The sequence below is a fragment of the Anarhichas minor genome, unplaced genomic scaffold (genome assembly GCF_050575085.1).
Source record: "Anarhichas minor isolate MPS153535 unplaced genomic scaffold, ASM5057508v1 ptg000018l, whole genome shotgun sequence".
Taxonomy (NCBI): domain Eukaryota; kingdom Metazoa; phylum Chordata; class Actinopteri; order Perciformes; family Anarhichadidae; genus Anarhichas; species Anarhichas minor.
In genome coordinates, this window is record NW_027466464.1 from 11,899,305 (window position 1) to 11,921,313 (window position 22,009).

The 22,009-nt window shown below is 44.4% G+C and overlaps 1 protein-coding gene across 1 annotated transcript in view; it reads left to right on the top strand.

Annotated features, from left to right (window-relative positions):
* Positions 1–22,009, top strand: part of LOC142952943 (nck-associated protein 5-like) — a 111,300-nt gene that overhangs the window by 13,840 nt on the left and 75,451 nt on the right. Inside the window, 1 exon segment of the mRNA XM_076094986.1 lies at positions 21,458–21,531. Coding sequence (XP_075951101.1) covers positions 21,458–21,531 — 74 coding nt within the window.

Here is a 22,009-nt window from a genome sequence, read left to right on the forward strand (position 1 = left end):
TCAGCTCTTATAATTGGACGTCCATTTTCCCTCATCCAATGAGACCGTCCTTTGTGCAAATTATGGACTTTCTTCTCCCAAAGGAGATCAAAGGTGAAACCGTTACCACGTGCAGTCGGAGTCGCATGCCTTGTTACCCAAACATTAGCGCTTTGCACCGATCTCTATTTATCCTATGGTTTCCCTCAAAAGAGCGCAGTGACAGGAATACAGAGGCCGTTTGAGAGGACGGAAGTCTGAAGGGACGAGGTGAAGACAGTCCTCCCTTATCTCCACACAGCACCAAACACTTGGGACCATTCAGTGTGTCCTCAGATGTACTCTGGGCTGAAGTGGAAGTTTATCACACAGTTCAGTGTAGTCGTTCAGCTCAACTAGGAGACAGTAAAAACCTGATGCGTTTATAGTTCAGTGGTAACTTTTGATTATGCCAGTTGTACACTAAAAGGTGTGATAAGATCAGATGTCCTGAAGAAGTTATGTATTTGTTATTCTTGTGATTGTAGTTCATCATTCAACCCTGAAAGTAGCAACTAAAGTCATAAATCAGTTTTGTTTTTAATCTAGAAACCAAAGTTACTTGAGGTCAAAGAGAAGACAATGATTCCCCCACACAGCTGAGGATGAACAATGAATAGTTCGTTAGTCCAATTAACCAATCACTGCATCGTTGTTCAAATCATCCTCGATAATCAAGTTTCCAATAAAATCGGATGCAAATTTTAACTGAAAACTGATGAATTACTATGACAACCAGCAGCCAATAACAGAAAATGTAGTTAATGTAAATGTTGCCTTGGTTTTTATAATGTGGTGATGAATTATTAAAACCGCACATCAAAAACATGTAAATGAACAAACCTTGAAAACAGCAGTGTGTTTCAGCAGTTAATTGACTGCTGAAACACACTGTTATTTTCTGGGTTCATTGTGTTGAAATAGAGGTCTGTCTCAGCAGAGAATCTTGAAACCTGATCCAAACACAGGAGTCAGTAGAGCTTATCTCAGGGTGTTAACCCTGTCCACCTGGTGTGGAAGCTCCATCTTGGGGGATGTTTGTTCATCATATGCAGATGAGGCACCATCTTTGGATCCAATGTTGGGTCTGAACAAGGCAAAACTGGCAGAGGGCAGCTAACAGGATTGGACGTTCAGATTAAGACCCCAGTGAACGAGGAGAGGCAGAGGATGAGGAGGGGCTGCATCTGTCAGCACAGCGAAGCCCACCTCCTCACCTTGCTGCTGGGGCGGGATAGACTCAGTCTATGGTCTCCTGGGTGTGGGTGTGAGAGGCAGAGGGTGGTGTGGTGGCGCGTCCTGTCTATTCTCCTGCACAGTGATCACATCCTCCTCATCAGGCCCAGAGCCAAACCCTCAGCTGGGATCTGAGAGAGCTCTTTCATGCTTGGTTTTCTGAAACCACGGCTAAAAACCTTGGGCAGCCAGGCTTGTTGTAGATTCTTTTGAGGTTTTTTAAAGCAACAAAACACAATATCAATGTTTGGCTGTTGTGCGAAACAATGGATCACATGACTACTTGTATGTTTAAGGTGTCTCTTGTACAAACCACAAAGTATTACCAGCCAATTTTGCAGTTCCCTTCAGTTCTACGAAGCGTTTCAGCATCTTCACAGGACCCTGTGTTGGTTGGTGGTCTGGGAAGTGCCACAAACATCCTAGAATCACTCCCTGCAAAGTCCAGGGAAATATTTACATGTTTCCGCATTAGTGCCGACCACTGACTAAATACATACAGAAACCACTTTACAGACTAACACTTGATGTATGGGTCTACATAAGTGCTCAAGGCCTCACTTGTTTTGTTTTGATACGGGTTGATTGATGACGGAAGAGTTTGTGTGCAGACGTGCGAGATTGAGCGGATGCCTGCTCGCATATGTTGATGTGTACGAGCATTTCTCCATTTTGCAGCTTGCCTTGCGTCTGTTTGTGAGTCGGCATCATTACCACACGTGTTGCCTGAGGACACTGACAGGCTCATTATAGAGGCAAAAAAGATGCCTTCCAGGGTAATCGTCTCTCGCACTGGTCGGGCTTGCATGGTGAGTTCCTACCAGGTGTTCACGTAGAGGAGTGGTGCTTCCTGGCACCTGGTGACCTCTTTGTTTTTAAAGGGTTGGAGGTTAAAGCTAAAAGGGTTGGGGGGGGGGGGGGGGGGGCTGGAACCCGGTTTATTTTTGCTCAGCACATTCTCACAGACATTGACGCAACTGCTTTGGAATTTCAGCTCCTTGTAATTTGCAAATAGTCTCTAACTTGACAAAGTATATAAATTATTTAGTCATTTTGACCTTTGCTTAGTCTCACAGCTATTCCAAACCACAATAACTCCCCTTATTTTGTTAAATTCTATTTATATTATTTTACCATTAATCTCATTGAGGCTTTGATAAATGGACCATCTCACTTGCTTAGGACGCATTACCTAAATAGTCAGTCATTCGGAACCCAGATTAAATTTTGTGGCCATCCCAGACCAAAATCATTATATGGGTATTAGTGTCATGAGGCCTTCTCTCTGACAAATGAAGCGTTCATAAATCACCAATGGATGCATATTACAATCTTATTGTATAGACATATTTGCTCATTTAATTGATAGAATGCTCATTATGTCTTCTGCTTAAAATGGTTGACTCCCATTATATAATGGTTTAAACTAGTTTGATGCACAGATGACATTGGCATTAGCTCTAATCCAACCATTCATCTTCAACAGTAGTGAAAGCACACTTTGGTTGCACAATAGTTTCTTCGTCATTTTCTTATTAAATTAAGTTCTCATGGCCCTTTGATGGAAAACAGTTAGTCACTTACTGGAATGCGTTCACGGCTGGGCGTTGATTTTACACCTGCGTTACCTGGGTAGCTTGTGAAGCGACTGTCATAAATTCCTTGCCCAGGCGCCTGCTGACTGATGAGTTAGTAATCTGCAGGAGCACCACCTGTTACTCAACTCCCATCAATCACAGTGCTAGACACAGGTCATGGGCTCAATTCTCCGCAGGACAAAACATTGCTTATGTTGGGAGATAGCGCTTTAAGACTGAATCTCCCCTGAAGTAGCTCATAGTAGATATTGAAGCTCCAAAGCTTTGTGTCTTGTCAGTCTCTACTTGCTTCTTCATTGTAAGTTCCTGGAAAACAAATCACCAACTAAATAAGATAAAGTGTTTTACTAGGACAGGAACTGCCCTCCCACTTTTATCCCCCACTGACTCGCATGTCTTCCCAGTGAAAAGTGTATTGACAAGTACAAAGTAGTTGGATCAGGATCCTCTCTCTTCGTGCCAGAGCTCACAAGTCATACGACATAATTGATGTCAAACTGAGGCGCTGCGGTCACAGGGAGACAGGGGAAAACACTCCTGAGGCAAAAGTCAAGGAGCCCTTTCATTGGCTGTTTGATACTCCTGTCGCTCTGCCAGTCAGCTGCATGAACACACACACATTTTCTCTAAGCTTTTTCACTGCCAAGTCTGTCTTTACATTATCTTAGATCTCCCCGAGTGGCGGCAGGAGCAGTATAAGTAAAGCGGCCAGTGCTCAGGAGCCACATCATGACTGAGTGAGTTTTGGACAGGAGCTGTAGTCTCAGAAAGAGGAGAAACAGCCGCCCTGGAGTCTGAATTAAACTCCTCTCTTGACTCGTGTTAAAGTTTAATGTCCTTACACGCATTCACAAATACCAGCCAGTCGCTGCTTCACACACAAATGCATGAAAACTGGCACGCTTTCCCGGGCAGCTAACCGCAGTTGGTCTTGCCCAGGTGATTTAATCCGAGCTGACTTGCTGGTTAAATATTGACGAGCTGATGTGGCCTTGCTGAGGAGAGACGATAATTCAGACGAGGCTTTTCGCTGCCAAGGCTGCCTGCTGCATCATCATTCCAACTCACACACACACACAGACTGCCAAACATGCACACAGTGGCAGGCAGCAGCTGAGACTCAGCAAGGCAGTTAGGGCAGAAGAGGCGAACGAAGCGGAAGAAGAGGAAGGCGAGCAGACGAGATGAGCCAGTTCTTGGACCACGGCATCGTGTCGGTCTGCGGGAGGATCCGAAACGTTCCCCTGCTGGAGCTGCTGGCGGTGAGTATCGGTCCATACGCTTCCCCTCCGGTTCCCTCCATCCCTTCCAGCCCTCTATCCGTCTAGGAGGTATCTGGGGCAGGAGGCAGGCTGTCTGGAGCTGCAAGTAGGTCTGACTGGATGATAATCAGGCTAACATCCTGCCTTCCAGTCCGCCCAAATCCACAACCACCTACAGCGCTAGTGCCCCAGACAGGAGACAGGAATTGCCCAGGGTGAGAGGTGCAGGCCGAGGGGGAGGGTCGGTGAAGGGAAAGTTAATGTTCATCAGGAAGCAAGTGAAGTACAAGTTTGTATTTGATGCGTGCATGCAATATTTAACCCTTTTTGTGTTTTTTGTGTTGAAACAAATAGTTGACAATTTTGGATAATTGATTTATTGTTGAAGTCGAAGTAAAAAATATAATTAGCTGGTTCCATCTCCTGAAATGTGAGGATTTGCTGCTTTGCTTTTCTGTAAATTGAATATCTTTTGACTTTTGGTTAAACAAAATTGGTGCATTTCACAAGACTAAATGATTAATTGTCTAATATAAAACCAATTCTAAAGAGGAATTTATAGGAAAAGTAAATGAAGGCTTTGCCTTTTGGACTGACGCGGTGTGTGTTCAAGCTTGTCAAATGTAAAGGAATACAGGACTTCTTGTGTGGTGCATCAGAGTGTAGCGATCTCTCCATGTTCCATATGTAGGTCACTAGCTGACAAGCTGCGACTACCACTAATTGTATGCGAGAATCCAGCTTGTATCATGTTTTCCGATACAGCTCCAGACGGTCTGAATCAGGAGACCTGCCTGCCATCTGCACATATGCTTGAGATGGATTGTGACATTTGACAGTTTATTACCAGGTTGCCTAATGAGCGGTGTGTATGCGTTGATATGATTGTGTGTGCTTGGGGGTGAAACCGAGATTTGAATGTGTAGCAACAGCAGGATCTAAAAATATCACCTCTGTGTGAAGATGCTTTGATTCATGACTTTCTTTTATATATTTTTATTTTTTGGAGCGGGTACGGCTGAAATGATATCCTAAGTGCTTCATATTATTGGATTGTCTAGAAGAAGTAATTTGTATTCTTTTGGAAACACAGCACAAGATAAAAAAAAAAAGAAAATGGATTATTTTATCTGTGTTTCTCTCCAAGTCTCCTTCCTTCTTTCGCTCTTCCCTCCACTTCTTCTGAATTATTGAGCCAGAGGTGTTTTGTGGAAATCCTGGAGTTCTTAGCCTCTGCCACCGCATGGACACAATTATGCAGACAAATGTCTCGGCCGAGCTCCGAGGCTCCATATATCCTTTATCTAATTACATTAACAGGAGCTGGATAGTGACTGATGGCTCGTGGAGGGGGGGAGGGGGCACACAACGAGGAGCTGGAGAGGCCCGGGATGCATGATTGCATTTTTCCATCTTATTTCACTCGCTCGCTTCTCCTTGTGCCCAGATCGCTCCCTGTGCTCCGTTTAGAAATCCCCCCCAACAACCCCAAACCTACACACACACACACACACACACACTGAGTCTTTTTCCAGCCTGAAAGAGTTCTATGTAGCAAAAATACTTCAGGACTGATTTCTTTCTTTCTTTTTGGCTGTAATGTATTGTGCCATGGATGTTGGCATTATGGCTGATGTTCTGCACTGTCCATCATATTTCTGTGATGTTTGTCCGCACTGAGGCTGCACTCAAAGCCTCAAACTAAATAAAGCTTTGTCAGGGCCACAAGAGACTCTCTCCTGATTACATTGCTTTTATTATGGCTTGACTGAGAGCGTTACGTGCACCGAGGCCACAAGTGAATGCAGACTTTTTTGCCGTGCAAACCACCTTGAAAGTCCAAGAGTGCTTTTTCTCATCCTCAGCCGGCTGAGACTGCTGCCAAAATAAAAGCCTTTTCAACCTGCCTGTGGCAACAGAAGAATAGAGGAGGGACTGCACCACTCATGACTTAGTCACCGCAAAGCAATTCTCTTTTTAAGAGGATGTTTTTCATGCTCCGACCCATTAGCTAATAAGTACATAATCCAAAGCATTTCATTTGATTTTTAGATTGATTAAGTTCTTTTAGGGCAGCCATTGGTTTACATTCATTTTAATATCCACTTGTAGAATCTTGCTGGGGACAGCTTGTGTTTCACATTTTTTCCACTTTTTGTCAGTGATTGTGTGGTAATGGAGTTCCAAGCCGACACTGTTATGAAAGTGTTCAGCAGAGCATGAGCTCCATCCCACTTCTGTAATATCTGCTAATCCTGAGTGTGTTTTGAGTTTGTAATGTGTTAATACTGCAAAAGTGACAATTAAAGGATAGGCTCACATTTCTTCAAGCCTGTCAAAGCAATGTGTACATTGAGATTGCTGCAATCATTCCCTTCTGAACTCGTTCATGGACTTCAATGTCCTTGTTCTTGAAAACTCTATGGGAACAAAGAAGACATTGGAGTCGTGTCAGGAGGGGATCTCCTGACAGCATCATAGACGGGCGGAATGATTACTAACAAGCCCAAATACGTCACATTTGTTGTGCAAAAATGAGTGACGTGCGACAGCACACCTGGCAGTGATGACTCAAAATGATGATGATTCATAAGTGTCTGAAATGTCAACTTACTGAGCGTCTGTTATGGAGAATAATGAATGAGTGACACTTTTGTTTTTGTTTGTGTTGCCGAGCCACATTGCAATGCACAAAGATGAGCAGCTCACAGCTGCAACACATTGACACTAATTACAGATGGTGGCGAGACGGCTTAAGAAGTTCTTGTGAAACAAAAGTATTAATTTTCATGGATAAAAAACATTAACATTTTTTAAAACTTTATTCAATCATTGATTTGGTCATTTAAATTACATTACAGTCACTTGGCAGACGCTGTTATCCAAAGCGACTTACAATTCACATTCTATCACCTACACCATAGGCGCAGCTACGGGAGCAATTTTGGGGTCAAGTGTCAAGGACACATCGACATGCGACTATCGGAGCTGAAGCCGGGGATCCAACCCCTGATTGAAGGACGGCCCTGCTCTCCACTCAGCCACAATCGCATTTGAAATTGAATTATAAAAAAGATGGTGTTTGATATTGTTTTTAATCAGTGCAACATCAGAAACTAATCTAGTTTTTACTGTCTTTAGTGTCAGTGGTCCGTGAACAAAGCCGGTGTCAGTAGTTTCCTGTTTTTCCCTGGGAGCTTTGCATCAGGCCTACAGGAGCTCAGCAGTCTGCTGGCTCACATTACGTTATGCTAATATCCCCCAGCTGCAACCTGCACCACCCTCCTGCTTCCCTGCCTTGCTTTCAGTGGCTCACACACACACACACACACACTCGCACAAGCCCCCGGGACAGTCATGGGAGGGCCATGAAAAGGAAGCCGAGATGATTAATTAACTCTGCCCTCATTTTGATGCCGCCTTATTGGCTTTCAACAGCCGAAATTCAGCGTCAGAGCTTTGCATGGATTAATTTCCCAACACCACCGCCGCCTCAACAGCTTCCACCCCAAACAGACACACAAGCACACTTCTGAAATATTGAGGTCATGTTGTTACTCATGCTACGGTGAATGCGCAACATTGGTTTCTGGGCAGGTTGCGTTGCTCAGCAGAGAGTGAGGTGTCTGCTTTGTTGAATGTTGGTTTCCCACTAATGAGAAAGAAGCCGCTCTTACAGGAAACTACCTACAGATACTGCTGACAGACACGACACATTCATTCACCCAAAAATGGTTGAGGTTGATTTGGATTTAATCATGTGCAGGTGAATGATCTGGTTTCACGTATTGCTCAATATTCATCCCATTCCAACAACTACAAATCACACATGTTTATGTGACAGGTGGATAATGTGCCCAAACACTGTTGCCCAATTCCTCTAACAGAGCAGTTTGGGTGGCGTCAGTCTGTAAAATCTGAAGTGAAATGCCAACTCACTGCGGTGACTACGCAGCTACAAAAAAAATGACATTTGGCAACATTGTTGGCGTTTTGCTCAGAAACTAAGAGTTTAGGATAAAACTCAAATTAAGTGAACTAAGTTGTCTTGAAATTTCAGTTTTCTTCGTAAACACAAAATTTTAATAAAATGACAAAGCACGAAGTGTGTCTCACCTCAGTGTGTGTGCGCCTGCTTGCGTATGCATTTATGTCAACTCAAATACGCTATCAATGCTTGTTCATGTGTGAGCAAATATACATCCTGAACAGGCCAGGTGAGTGTGTGCTTCCATGTGGTCACCTCACATGTGTGTGTGTGTGTGTGTGTGTGTGTGTGTGTGTGTGTGTGTGTGTGTGTGTGTGTGTGTGTGTGTGTGTGTGTGTGTGTGTGTGTGTGTGTGTGTGTGTGTGTGTGTGTGTGTGTGTGTGTCATAGTGAACACCAGGTGCTCCAGCTGGTTGTGGCCTGACCGATCGTCCTCTGGTCCCCTGTGCTTTTTCCATTGATGACAGCCTCTGAGTACAGACAGCTCTGCAGCTTTAAAGGCCCTGTCAGCTCCCTGCAGCAGAGCTAGACACAATACAACAGTGCTCCTGTATATTGTCTATACACTGGGGAAAAGCCTGCAGCACAGCTGTCTTTCATTTTGGTTTCAAACTCTGTTTGCTATCCCTTCTGCTTCTCTCTGGCCTGTTCTCTCTCTCTCACATTGTGTACACATAGTGAGTCATCATCTCCCCTCCGAACAAAAGATCACCTGCCTGGCTGTGTGATGTGTCACAGGGTGGGAGCCCTAAGGGGAAGCCTGTAGCCCCATGTGGAAGTTTGTTAATTCTGTCTCATAATGAGTTATCATCTCCCAGAAAGCACTGAGGGCAATTTTACCCACTTGATGCGAGTTATTGTGTTTTTGTTGGATATTCAGTGTTGTATTGGTGGGTAGAGAGTTTGTGTAGCCTCTGACCCTCCTGGTCTTTGTTGCTCATCGTGAGAAAAAAATGGGTTTAATTCTGTCTGACATGTTTTAAAGAAAACGTCCAGTGGTTATTTTCATAGCATGAGGCAATCCCTCCGATGTTTCTCCACAATATCCTGCGCTGGAACTCGCTCATATGCAAACACAGCAACAGAGCGGACGCAGCAAACGCTGAGAGATCTGCCTTGCCTCAAACTGCTGCAGTGTGTTGCATTATAATAAGGTGTTGTCTGCAGGGAACTTGATCTTCTCTGACGTGGCTAATGCGCTCTGTCAGAAGCGTTTGCGGCTGATGCTAGCCTTGTCTCCAGTTGGCGAAAAAGTCGGCAAGAGGGAGTTGAGTAGAGTCCAGCTCACCACATCCGCCTGCCGGCTCCACTTACACCACCGCCTCACAGTCAGGAGGCAGTGACCTTCATGCCACTCCCACTGTTTGAGGAGTCGGGTGCTGTCGGGGCCCATAGGTGACTGTGTTGATCTTTTCCCTGCCTGCTAACACAGTATAGTTTCCTAATCTCGCTGCAGGTTCGAAATCAAGCCTGCAATTTGCATTTCCACATCGTATTCAATTGTGTTATCTCAGGGCTTGAGAGCGCTCATCATAACACTGTCCACACATTATCTCAAATGCCAAGTATCAATAGGTGGTGCAGAACAGAGCCATTACTACGATTAGAGAGAAATTCATGCCGGAGCTGTTTGATGGGGCACCATTATAAAGATTTGCCGGCTGGAAGATTGGCCATTTCTGCAGATCCAATTACCCGCTGCTAAAAGTCCTTTGGCGTCGTCCTCATCCGGCCAACAGGATTGCAGAGAAATTTTACAACAAATTTAAATGAGTGTTTTAAGAATCAAAACTTTGTACTAGTTTACATGACATAATACACATTTCTTTGTTTTGCATTTCCAGCCTTTAATATCACTCATTGATTCTCGAGATGAAGTAATTTGGATGCTTGGCTCTTTGTCATGAAAAGGCCGGCTGTTCGTACTCAAGATCCATGAGAAGAATCAATATCATCTGCATGTAGTAACATTTGTCTGTGTGCGTCATCCGGCTGGCTGGAGCCATTCACATTATTGAGTCTCAGTCACTTTCTAAAGAGATAATATGATCTGCATGCCTTTCATGAGTCCATAACTCAACTTTATGGTGATGTGCTTGTGGCGCTCAATGATTTTCCGGGATCCTCTCTCAGTAGCCAGACATCAGAGGAGTGATTGGGGTTTTATGAGGCGTACTGAGCCTCAGGTGAGCAGGATTGAATGAGGGATGCGTTGCACAGGATCGTTTGACCCTCAGGGCTGATTGTCTGACGTGTCAGTGGTCAACGATTGTCTTTGTGTGCGTGTGGTCACGGTGGTCACTGAGGGGCTATTGTGGGAGCCCGTGGCAGCCAGCGGGCTATCGAGCTGCAAGTCAACCTCCATCTGGCACAACAGCTGGAGGAGCTGGAGATTTCCACAGGAAATTATGCAGAGCAAACATGATTCCTATGATTATTTAATTACGTTCATGTCTTTGGGGTTGTCATCAATTTGCAGGAAATGGGTCAGAAGTGCTAACAGCCCAACAAAGCGGTCCATACGTACTCTTTGTTAAATATTGCAGTACAACCCAGCCCCACCAGTTCAATCACATAAAAACATGCTTTCTTTTGGAGGCATTTCCTGGATTTTCTGTCTTCCTGCCCTTCCTCTGTCTCATTCCTGCCTGAGCTTTGAGGAGAGGGGGTTATGAGACTCAAGTCGAACCAGCTGAATTAGTGCATTATTAAGCCTTTCCCCCCTGACCCACTTCCGCTACTGCCTGCATGGCTGGACTCCTGCATGTGTACACTGGGACCATGGAAAGCATCTGAATGGTCTCAGGTTAAGTTTCACTGTAAATGGACCTCTTATGTGCAGAAAGTACTGAGATGATGCTGGAAGGAGGCAATAGTGAAAGCTCTTCATTTTCTCATCAGGCTTCAATTCAGATGGACTTAGTCAGTCCCTTTCAGGCCTCATGGCACCAACAATGTGATCAGGTATCGGCTGCTGACCAGCAACACAAAGATACAGAAAATAGCAATTTGTTCCCTCATGAAACCAATATCAAGCTATATCAAAGCGTCCATTTACAAACGGATATACACACACAACTCTCATTCATCCAGTCGCATGCTCACTACTTCCTAAACACGTGCATCTTTGCTAAAACCTCACTATTTAAAACTGTTTAAAACTCGTCCGGACTCACAAATGTGAGATTGTTCATGCTTTACTCTATATTTGGATTCTCCGTTCACCACGGAGACATGCGAGAAAAACAATGTTGTCCACATGAATGATATATGATGATTTTGTGGGTGAAATATTCCTTCAATCTGTTGATCATTTGTACAGAACAAATGCAGAAAAAAATAAATCTATTTGATCTCCACGTCTGTTGTCCCTACAATACATTTTTAGCCTACCATGGGGAGAATATCTCGTCTGTTCATCTCTATAAATAATAGGACTAATGTGGTCATTCCATCTTCTGACCTACAAGAGGACAATGCAGAAGGCCCTAGCCTGTCCCGCACAATGCCACTATCACACAGGACATGTATAACACCACAGCTCGCATGCTGAAGGTAATGCTTTCAGGGGTAGGGGGCATCTGACGGTGAGCTATTGTGACCCCTCCAAATGAAGCCGCTTCTCACTTCAATCAGCCTGTTGGAGGGCCCCAATTTGAGCAATGGCTTCCAGAGGGTTCAGAGAATGCGAGAGCGTTCGCTAAAAGGGGCCTGCCCCAGATAAAGAGGGTTAGCTGAGTAAACAAATAATAATGATGGAACACTGTTGTTATTGTAAGAGCAAATAGCTGGCCTAAGCAAAGGAAATGCAGGTCCTTGCTCTGCGACATTTTCCCACAGTAGCGTAATTATCACATTCTGATCCTAAAATATCTCAAACGTCTCAGGATATGAAACCCACAAAGCAACATTTCTATACAAACAAATATCTGAATTGAGGCTCCTGTTAGGGCGCTCGGTTATGATAATGATGGAAATTTAATTTATTTATCAGATAGACCTTTGACACGCTGTTTCATACTTTTTCGGGGGGCCCTCAAAAGTTCTCTACACAGAGAAATCCAATATGTTTCAATCCCGTGACAAGCGAGTATTCAAGTCCACTGATGTCACTCCGTTTGAGAGGCTTAAACAGAAACTCATGTCAAATTCTTCCCAACTCCCATCTGGAAGAAATAAAACAAATATGGCTGCTAAAAATAAGACTCCACTTGAGATGATAACAAAGATTTAGTACCATTAACTGTGTAAATGCAGTGTGCGGTTGGCCCCAGATTCATATTAAAATTCCTTTCCAACGTGGATGAGCTCTGACTGTAAAAAGCCCCCTGAAATAGGCTTCAATAATGCCTTTCAAAAGTCGATGATGGTCGATTAAAATATTTTATGCTGTTGAATTATTGGACTCTGTCCTCTCTCAGATCACTTGACGGAGTGCGCTGCACTGAGAGGTCTTTGTTCACATTGACCCATGAAATAGATGCAGCTAAAGTCGGGTTCAGACAATCTCTTCAAGCCAGAATCGCTGCCCTGACATTGGAACTGAAATATAAAAACAAATTAACTTCCACTGAGCTTTGTAGTCTGTCTGCTATAAAGGAACCTGTTTTACATTCAAATGGTGGCGGCATCACGTGTCACAAATGGTTGCAAACTCTACAGGGCGGTTGAATGCTGAAAGTAAAACATAATTTCATGTTCAGGTTGTATGTTATTTGGTTTAGCTGTAACTTTAAAGCTGCATTAATGCATATGTTTTTATATCAATAAAAGGTCAAATGACAATGTGAAAGAGGGACGGGCTTATCGATGAATATCTCTACTTTGCAGGCTTGCTATATGGCTGATAATATCAGTTTACACTGACCCTTTTAAAAATAAAGTCCACTACCTGTGATCCTCAAATGTTCACTGTTTCTATCAAAAGCACAGCAATTTAGGGCAATTTAAGATGGAAGCTCCAGTGAACATGCATAAAAGAAGGCATTGTTAAACATAAATGTATTATTTAACAGGGGAAGTTCACTAAGGACAATCTTATTTACAGCAGTGCCTCGGGGGTGGGGGTTACCTAGATTTACACCATCTTCATCATGGCTGCTGCAGTGTGTAATGTAGGCTACTGGCATCTCCATTGACTGTGTTGGTCAGGGGCACGAATCTGTTTGGGGAAGTGTGTGCATCACTCATTCACTCCCCCCCATGCACATCTTTAGCCCTCAGAATCAAACGGGCAGCCTTTTGGCCACAAGCCTGTTTTGTTAACCCCGAGGCTGCTGCCACCCCCGCAGTCGACCTAGAAAGATGCACCGAGCATAAACACGGCGATCGCTCCCTGTGCATCGCCACAGAAATAATTTATGACCATGGGAATAATCATTGCACCGAGTCCTGCAGGAGAGGTCAAAAGTCACCACAACCCATCTTTTCACCTTCCTCCTTATTATTCCTCTACCTCCCCCATGTTAAAAAATAAATCACCACACTGTATCTTGATCCGCTCTCCGTCGCTGTCAGGTCAGATAGAAAATGTGGATCTGATAAGCATGACTGGCACAGGTGGGTTTGGGATGACAGCTGCGCAAACAAACCGCGTCCTCTTGTCACATTACCATTTCCACGGTTATGGTTGCTTGCATGCCTGCAGGCGCTATCTCCACTCCCCATCCCGAGGCAGGAAGACGCGGAGAAAACAAAATCACAAGCTGACATTAATGCTTTTCTCGAGCAGGAATGCAACGCTTTGCCTCCACGCTTGCCTCGACATCTGCCTGGCACCTGGTTCGGCAGACTCGACGCACAGACAGGCCCCCGTCAATAAATCAGCCTCTGGATTAAACAGCGGAGAAGCTCTGATAAAGCTGAGGCCTGGAGCTAATGCACGTGAAATGTCAAGGAATCTGACTAATGCATATCTCGGTATAACACACGCTTGGAAGTCATGAGATTGTCGCTGAACAGACTTTGTTGTGTTTGTGGGTTTCATCCTTTCTTGTCCTCCAAGCTGAGCTTTGGCAGAGTCGGTAGTGATTTAATTGTTTCTCTTGATGTCATCAGTTAGGTTAATCAGTCAGGGCTCTGTGCTTACATTTTTACAGTATCGGAGTGTAATCCTGGGCCTGTAGAAGGCACCGCTGACAAACCGGTGAGCTGGAACAAAGCTACTAAAGCGTAGTGTGAAGTAAGCACTGGCCAACATGATGACACAAAGCGTACCATCAAACTGTAATGAGAAGAGGCGAGAATCGCTGGAGAGGTGAGCTGTACGGTGCAGATAATGCTGAATGGATCCTCTCGAGGGCCTTTTACTCAATCTGTAACGTGCCTAATTTCCCGTGAAGGAACACAGTCATCACTACTCGATCGGCCCTCTCTCGCAAATGCTTCAGCTACAGTGTGGCTCGGTTAGGTGCGGCGCCTGTCTGTCAAAGCCTGCATAAACAGAAGCCCAACTTCCCCCTGTGAACCAACCAACATCTGTTTAATATCAACTCTCTGCTCTGATCTGCCCCTTCCCCTGTCACTGTCCCAAGTCTAATTCCCCCTTGCTCTTTGTCTCTTTCCTCTGGTTTGTGACTCATTGATGTTTGGATTAAATCGTTGACATCATCTAGAAAGGTTTACAGATAATGTTGATTGAGGTTATTGAATTAAACCATCAAATATGAACACTGTACTGCTTTTTGGCTACTTTGCTCATCAGTTAGAGAGAAGTCAATGGCCTGTGTTTGTTGACACCCTTTGGCTCTCCTCTCTAGTCTGTCAACACAGATGAGGATTTATCTTCTTTCCAATTTTCGGTGTCCTCCCATTTCTTTGTTGTTCTCCTCTCTCAGATCCTTTTTTCTCTCACTGGCTTTTTTCTCTCCCTTACAGCAGCCTCTCTATTTTCCCTGTGCTCCTCTGGGTTGCCAGGTCCAGGTTTCCTTTTCATTTCTGTCATCGCCAATCACCCTCTCTTTCCAAGTACACCTGGCTGAATATTGGCCCCCAGATGATAATAAAACCCAGCAACCCCCAGGCTTATAAAAATCTAGGCAGGGGCGCACTGCAGACTTCTACCCCCTGTACATTCCCTGTTTCCTCGATTCCCATCCTGTCTGGAAACATCGGCACCGGCGGGTGTGTATTTGTTTTTATTCCTAAAAGCAGCATTCCTCGACCGCTCCTCCCTGATGTGTGTTTTTGCAGATTTAAAACTGAGGCTGAGAGCATAAGAGAAAGGGGAGAGATTGTAGAGACAAAGGAAACAGAGAGAGGGATAGATTTTTTATTTTTATTTTGAAACATAAGCAACTGCCACCCACATTTACCTACTTGTCTTGATTTAACGAGTCAGAACTGCACATGCATGCACTCGCGTACCTTCACCCGCTCGTCCACACAGGTAGCTCTGTGGAAGTGATCAAATGGCAATGTCAGGTCCGATGTATTTCATTCCTCGGCTACTTTTTCAACTCTCCCCTGTGAGATTTACAGGGTGAACAGCTTTGCCACTGTTCCCAACAGGCATGAATGGCTCACTCTGTCAAAGCCAAAGAGCAGAGGAGGAGCCCAAACAGACGGAGGGTTATTTGAGCGTTGGACGTATCTCAATGTTTGGAAAGATAATCTGCGGGGATTTGGATTCCTGACGGTGTCGAGGTGTTGATGTTTGGGCTGGGCCGGGCCGTAGGTGCTGCTGGAGAAGAACATCAGATAACCCAAACTGCTGAAACTCTCCCTAGATGATGAACAAGCTCCCTTTTGTATCTCAAGTAATCCATATTCCCCGACACTCCTCCATTCGAGGCAGGTAGGCAGATGAAGAATATCCTGCTCACTGGAGGCATTTGTTACACGGATGTCCTCGACTCAATACGGCTTCTGTTGGTCTCCACAGCTCTACAGTCATTGAGGTTCTGGGTACAATTAAGCAGTACAGTGCTCGGCTCAGGTTCACCATCATTTATTGAGTGACGGTTCATTCATTTTGAGGTAGGAAGGGCCTTGATTATTTGTGTTCAGTCTTCAAAATAGTTTGATAGATTCATTGATTCTGCAAAAGCATGGATGATGTTCAGTGCCAACACTCTCTATTGGAAGTTCGTGGTTATGGCAAAAACACTATGGTTAAGATATAGGTTTAGGCAGGATGTAAATGTTAGTTTTACTATTTTCATGAAATCACACCCCATTTTTCATGCACTTACCTCTCCATGTAGTAGTTTTTATAGTTTATGGTGGAGTTTGCCATTCCAGTGTTAAATTGCCGCCATGCACAAGAGATTCAGGGGAATGAATGCATGTATTGAATCCAGCACTACTTTTTATTTCCTCATCGTTTACTTTACTCTCTTTTCACCGTCGGATCTGTGTTAAGATGCTGCTGATGCAAACCGAACAGGAGGTGGCTTTTTTCGAAGCAGCTCCAGGAAAGGAAATCATTTATCACTGATTAGTAGATGCATCTTCATCATCTAAAAAACAAGACATGGCCGGCTGATCAGTTTTAATCAGTGGATGTGTGGTGTTGCCTGGACTGGAATCTTAAGGATAAGATTAGGGTTAGGCGACAAACACTTGGCGAAAGATTGTTGGCTACGGTTAGGCGAACGTGAACCAATCATCTTCCTTTATGAATCCATCAAATCATTGTGATCCAGGAAACAGTCGTCCTTTTCAAGCCTGCTGCTTTACAAAAACATCCAAGATTACCTCAATCCTTGACACCAAGTCACAGATCAAGCTGACAGCACACGGATGTTAGTGTCTTTTTCCCAATTGAAAAATCACACATATTAACCTGAGTAGCTGCCCTCTCCACTGATAAAAAGCAGGGCTATCGGCTGAGTTATCAGGCTCTGAGGATATGAGAGCTCGATGGCTGGACTGATACTATGACACCAGGTCTTTGGGATGTGAGTAAAGACCTCCGAGCGACGGATCATCTGAACCGAGCCTCAAAACATGCTGATAAGACTAATGAATTTAACCGAGGCTGGCTGATATGCAGAGACCTGCTACAAGCAGAGGCAGGTTTCAAGAAATCTGCAGGCAGACACCATTAGTCATGCTGATTATTTCATTACCTCGCTACGATAGGATCACAGTCATTTTGAATTACATTGGCATACGGGAATACATTTTCATTGATGCTGATTAAATTTGCTACGTGTACATCTTTGCTAACAATGTGCACATAAACTTTGGAGTATTGGATGGCAGGAGTATTTGGCTGCAAACCTAGGCGTATCTTTGGCAGGAGGCCAAGACTAACAGTCGTATCAGATGTGATATATCCACAACACCTTGGAAAGTCACTGTCGTAATTCATTCTCAAGTGTGCCATAAAAATACACGCAGAGAGGAATCTTACATTCTATTTGCATAACCTTTGACATGCAGGAGCCCATGTGGGAGCTCCGCTTTCTGTCAAACCTGCAGCTCAGGGTTTGCAGTTGGTTTTAAAGTCCCAGAGGCCACGCTGGCATGTCATCGGTATGTGCAAAATTCGTGGCAAGCAGAGATAGGTTGAGGATGGAGTGGGAAGAGGTTGTGACCTTGTCTTTGGCAGGGTCCTGACCCCAGAGCTCACTTCAGGGGCTACAAGGTGTCTTATCTGTAACGCCAGCCTCTGATCTTTTGACACATCAAGGTGGTGGAGGGAACTCCTCATAGCAAGGAACGCACCTTGACCTTCACACCAGTGGGTCAGAGTTTTATCTAGCTTAAGGTTTATTTGTTTTTTTCCAGTCGACTCCAAAGAGAACTATATAAGAACCAGACATAGTCTAGAATGTGATTCCATCCCTCTTAATCTTTAAGAATGTGTGGAAGAGCAAAGCGTGCCAGCCGGCCTCATGTGGATGAATAATGCATCTGATGTTTTATTACTGAAGAATCTGGACCATTGATCTTAAACAGATTGCATTTGGTTTGTGTGTCAGTCAGACTGTCTGTTTGTGTGGATTTTAACAGAAGTGTGTCTTCTTTTTTTCCCTCCACCCCCATCCCTGCTCCTCAGTGCCAAATCAGTGGGGGACGGTGCTCGTATTTAAAAATTTCATAAAGGCACACGAGCAGTTGGAGGGGACTAGATGTGAGCAGGAAGCGGGTGTGGGGTGGGGGGGGCTCAGCCGTCTGCAGCTACTGAGTATGTCCTTATCAAACGCTCTCACACACATGAGTAAACATGGGCGGATAAACATCAGAGAAGCTGTGGTCATAGAGGAACCTCAGCAAACACATTACCTGCCAGGTTAACCATAGCTTAGCCCCTGCTCACATCATAACTGCATATATATATAGATATATATATCTATATATATTTTGTCAAATACTAGCTTTTAATGAAAAGTTCCTGAAAAAAATGACAATTGGAAATCAAATTTACCAGGTCTTTGTGCTGAGTATGAAAATGAGCATATTGACTTTGGGAAACATAAAATATTACAAAAGTATCTTGAAGGTATATTCTGTGAGTGCACTTCTTCTTGCTGTCAAGGAAAGTATATCAGAAGTTTTTAAATGCTTCTTTATGATTTAGTGTACTTTGGAGGTGATTACGCACTCCTTAAGAGCTTACAGCTCTTAGGACATTTTAACCACTGTAAGGAATTGTTGGGCTGTACTGCAGTTGCGAGAGAGCACTGGTCCTGAGAAATGTACCTCCGATAAAGTCTCAAGTCAGTAAATTCAGTCTACACGTGAGTACCTGGGCCTCATGGGAACCGTGCAGCTATCACTCGCGCCGTAAAACCGTCAGAAATGATGCCTGGCTGAAGATATAACACGCGGCATTACGTATACGAGTCATGCTTTAAATACCCTCCCATTTCACATGACAACAAGCACGGCGCATTCTCTGCATTCCTTCATGTGCGCTGAGGATTATTTCAGTGCCCTGTCATTAGGAGAGGTCTACGCGATGACAACACAGACTCAGGCAGCTTTACTTCACGTTTGATGTGGCCTGTAAATATTTCCCCTGACATGGGGCTCTCACGAAGAAGGTTCCCCTTTGTGCGGCAGCCGAACTCCTTATGGGATCGTGTTGCTAATGGTCTTTCAGAGACGGACGTTTTACCCCAGACTGTTTTTCTTGTCTGCTTGAGAAAAAAAGTCACACATTTTTCTTGATGAGATGGCAGAGTGAGAATGAAGCTGGTTTTGACTGTATTCTGTATTTAATGATGCACGAGGCTTGCTGTTACTGCAGAACACCACTGTCTGATATTTGGAAGACAAAGATTTCACAACTTCATCCCATCCACCCACTAAGTTAGGACAACTTCAAAAAAGCACCAAGAGAATGATTTGCTGTGGTTTTGCTATTGATTAACTGCTGTTGGAGCCAACAGTAAATGTAACTTTGGGAACTTAGCTGAGCGCTAATGGCTTTCCAGCTTGGGTGTGAGTGGCACTCTGAGACTAGCAGATGGCTTTGGGGCACTGTTGTTTAACACTGCAATTGGTTGCCTTCCAAACATGAAGGACTTATCGCCTATCGTTAAGTCAAAATTAATGATGATGATGATGGCGAGATTAGGACTTGATGTCTTTCTTGTTTAAATAGCGGAAAGTTTGACAGGAATTGGAAAATGTTGCACCACGCTTTTCAGCATTGATCTGTTGTCGCGCTTTGGCGTCGGTCCTGTTTGCCTAATGGTCACCCAAAGTGCCCTTGACTGGCGACTCGGTAGGACGCCTGGGCCTCTGCCATGTTCTGGCATCGGGGGCGAGCTGGTGGTGGTGGTGATGGGTGTCTTTGAGTGGCGGTCTCAGAAGTGAGATTAAGTGCGATAATTGCTTGAGAAGCAGCAGTGGGAGAGAGCGGCACCCTGGGAGGAGCGGAGACGCTAAACAACTGCACTTACTGTATTTAGACCAGAGCTTGTTCTTCATAACATCTGGCCTAATGCGAGTTTTCTCTCGAGGCCACAGGTTAAAAAAAGCTCCATGCAGTGATGGCAGAAGTACTGGAAGAAGAGGTTAAGTCTGGTCAGGCCCCAGAGGTGGGTCATATGGAGGTCAGAATCTGTCTATGGCAAATAATTAGAAGTTCTTCAGCTGTGATAAAGGCTTTAAGATACACAGTGACCTGTAAACATGTATCGTATTTTGTGGAGAGACTGTTTGTTGTGATGCTGTTCATGATTGCATTAAATGGTAATATGGCTCTGTTATTTTTATCCACCCGATCCACAGAAATTCCCCAGAAATATGCATTGTTTTGATAAGTCTCATTGTTCCAAAAGTTTCATTTCCATATAGACCTACTGTTATTTGCACACATGCTAATGTTTCATTTTCAGGGTATAACAACAGGGGTCCTCCGAAAGGTTGCTGGAGGCACAGTGTTTGTGTTTTGGTTTCTTGTGTTTTCAAAAGTTATTTTTCAAAAGAATCCGTTTGTGTTTCACGGATGGGCTTTATCTTTGCCAGCGACTAATTAGAGAACTGAGATTGCAACAGAAACACAGAAAAACAGATGCTTAGGGGTAGGCGATATAAAAAACAGAATAGGAGAGAAGGTTTTGTTATGGGTACTTTCTGGTCTAAACAGAGGGCAGAGAAATAAATGGCTCACAGATATTACTTTTCCTTGTAGACTGAGATTCCAGGACTTGTGACCTCTTCATGGGAATCCCCATTATTCAATTAGACTTTGCGAGCACATGACCAGACTGTCTAGAAATCAATGAAGAGCATCTGTCCCAGTGAGATAACCGTTTACCCAGGAGATGCGTCATGAGCTGTCAAGCTAACATCTAATTCATTAGTCTGAAACTTAGATCGCACTGATCTGACAGCGTCAAGTCACAACTGGCTGTGTTATGTACTGTAGGTAGACCTCAAATATCTGAAAACCCAGATGGTTGAGGTACTATGTGTCCTATTTCTTACAGATGCACTTCCCCCTTCTGCTTTATGTAGTCGGACCACTATAAGGCAAATCATTAGGCCATAGCCAAGAAATCCTGACATCTGTTTTTTCCATTCTGCTCTTAGCCTTAGCTCATTTGGTCCATGCTGTAACTCAGTAGCACACATCTTGTGAGTGTGGGCTATTCCCAGCTGACATTACACAGCTGGGCTTGCTTCTGGGCCAGCCGCTACCCAGAGCTGCTCCTGGAGTTACACGCAGAGAGAAAGAGAGACTAAACTGATTAATCGCACCTTTTCAAAACTACTTCTGTTCTGTTCTTCACACATCTATGAAAACAAAAACACAGTCCAGACACGATTATACAGCATCAACGTTTAGGATGATGGTTGACTTCGCCTGAGTTTCCAATTAACCTGTATTCAGTGTGAGCGCTTGCACACTGACTCCGTTGTTTACTTTTGGCTTTTCTCATCTCTTCCTGGCAGGAATACATGGACGCCAACACATGCATTGACAAGCTTCTCAAGCAGCTTGACGAGGAACGCCGAAATGTCCGAAGGTAAGAGGTTCCTAAGATATTTGGGCAGATGTTTTATTGCCGAAGGACATCAGCAGCTGCCTGCAATCCATTCCCGACCGCAGGCAGCAGAACAATGTTGTTTGGTTTTGAGCTCGAGACAAGCTTTGTACGCTGTTCTTGAGAAATGCTTTTTGTGCTGGAAGCACACTAAAAAGTGGCAGACAAAGGGGAGACTCTGGTCCCAGTGTGGGGTTGACTGGGGGCATTTCTCATGGAGGTCCTTCGGAGCATATTTGCCCAGACAATGGGAATGAAGAGCTTATGGAGATGCCAATCTAATGACCTTGTCCCCTCCGTGCTCCTATCTTTCTAGCCCTTCCAGCGATGCACTGCCCCCATAGAAAAAGAAGAGACAATTTTTTAAACTTCACCCTCTTTTGTACAACCCTCTCTCCATCTCAATGGAGATATATTCTCCCGGCTCAAAGTAATTTTCCCCCTGAGTGAGCAGAGAGGG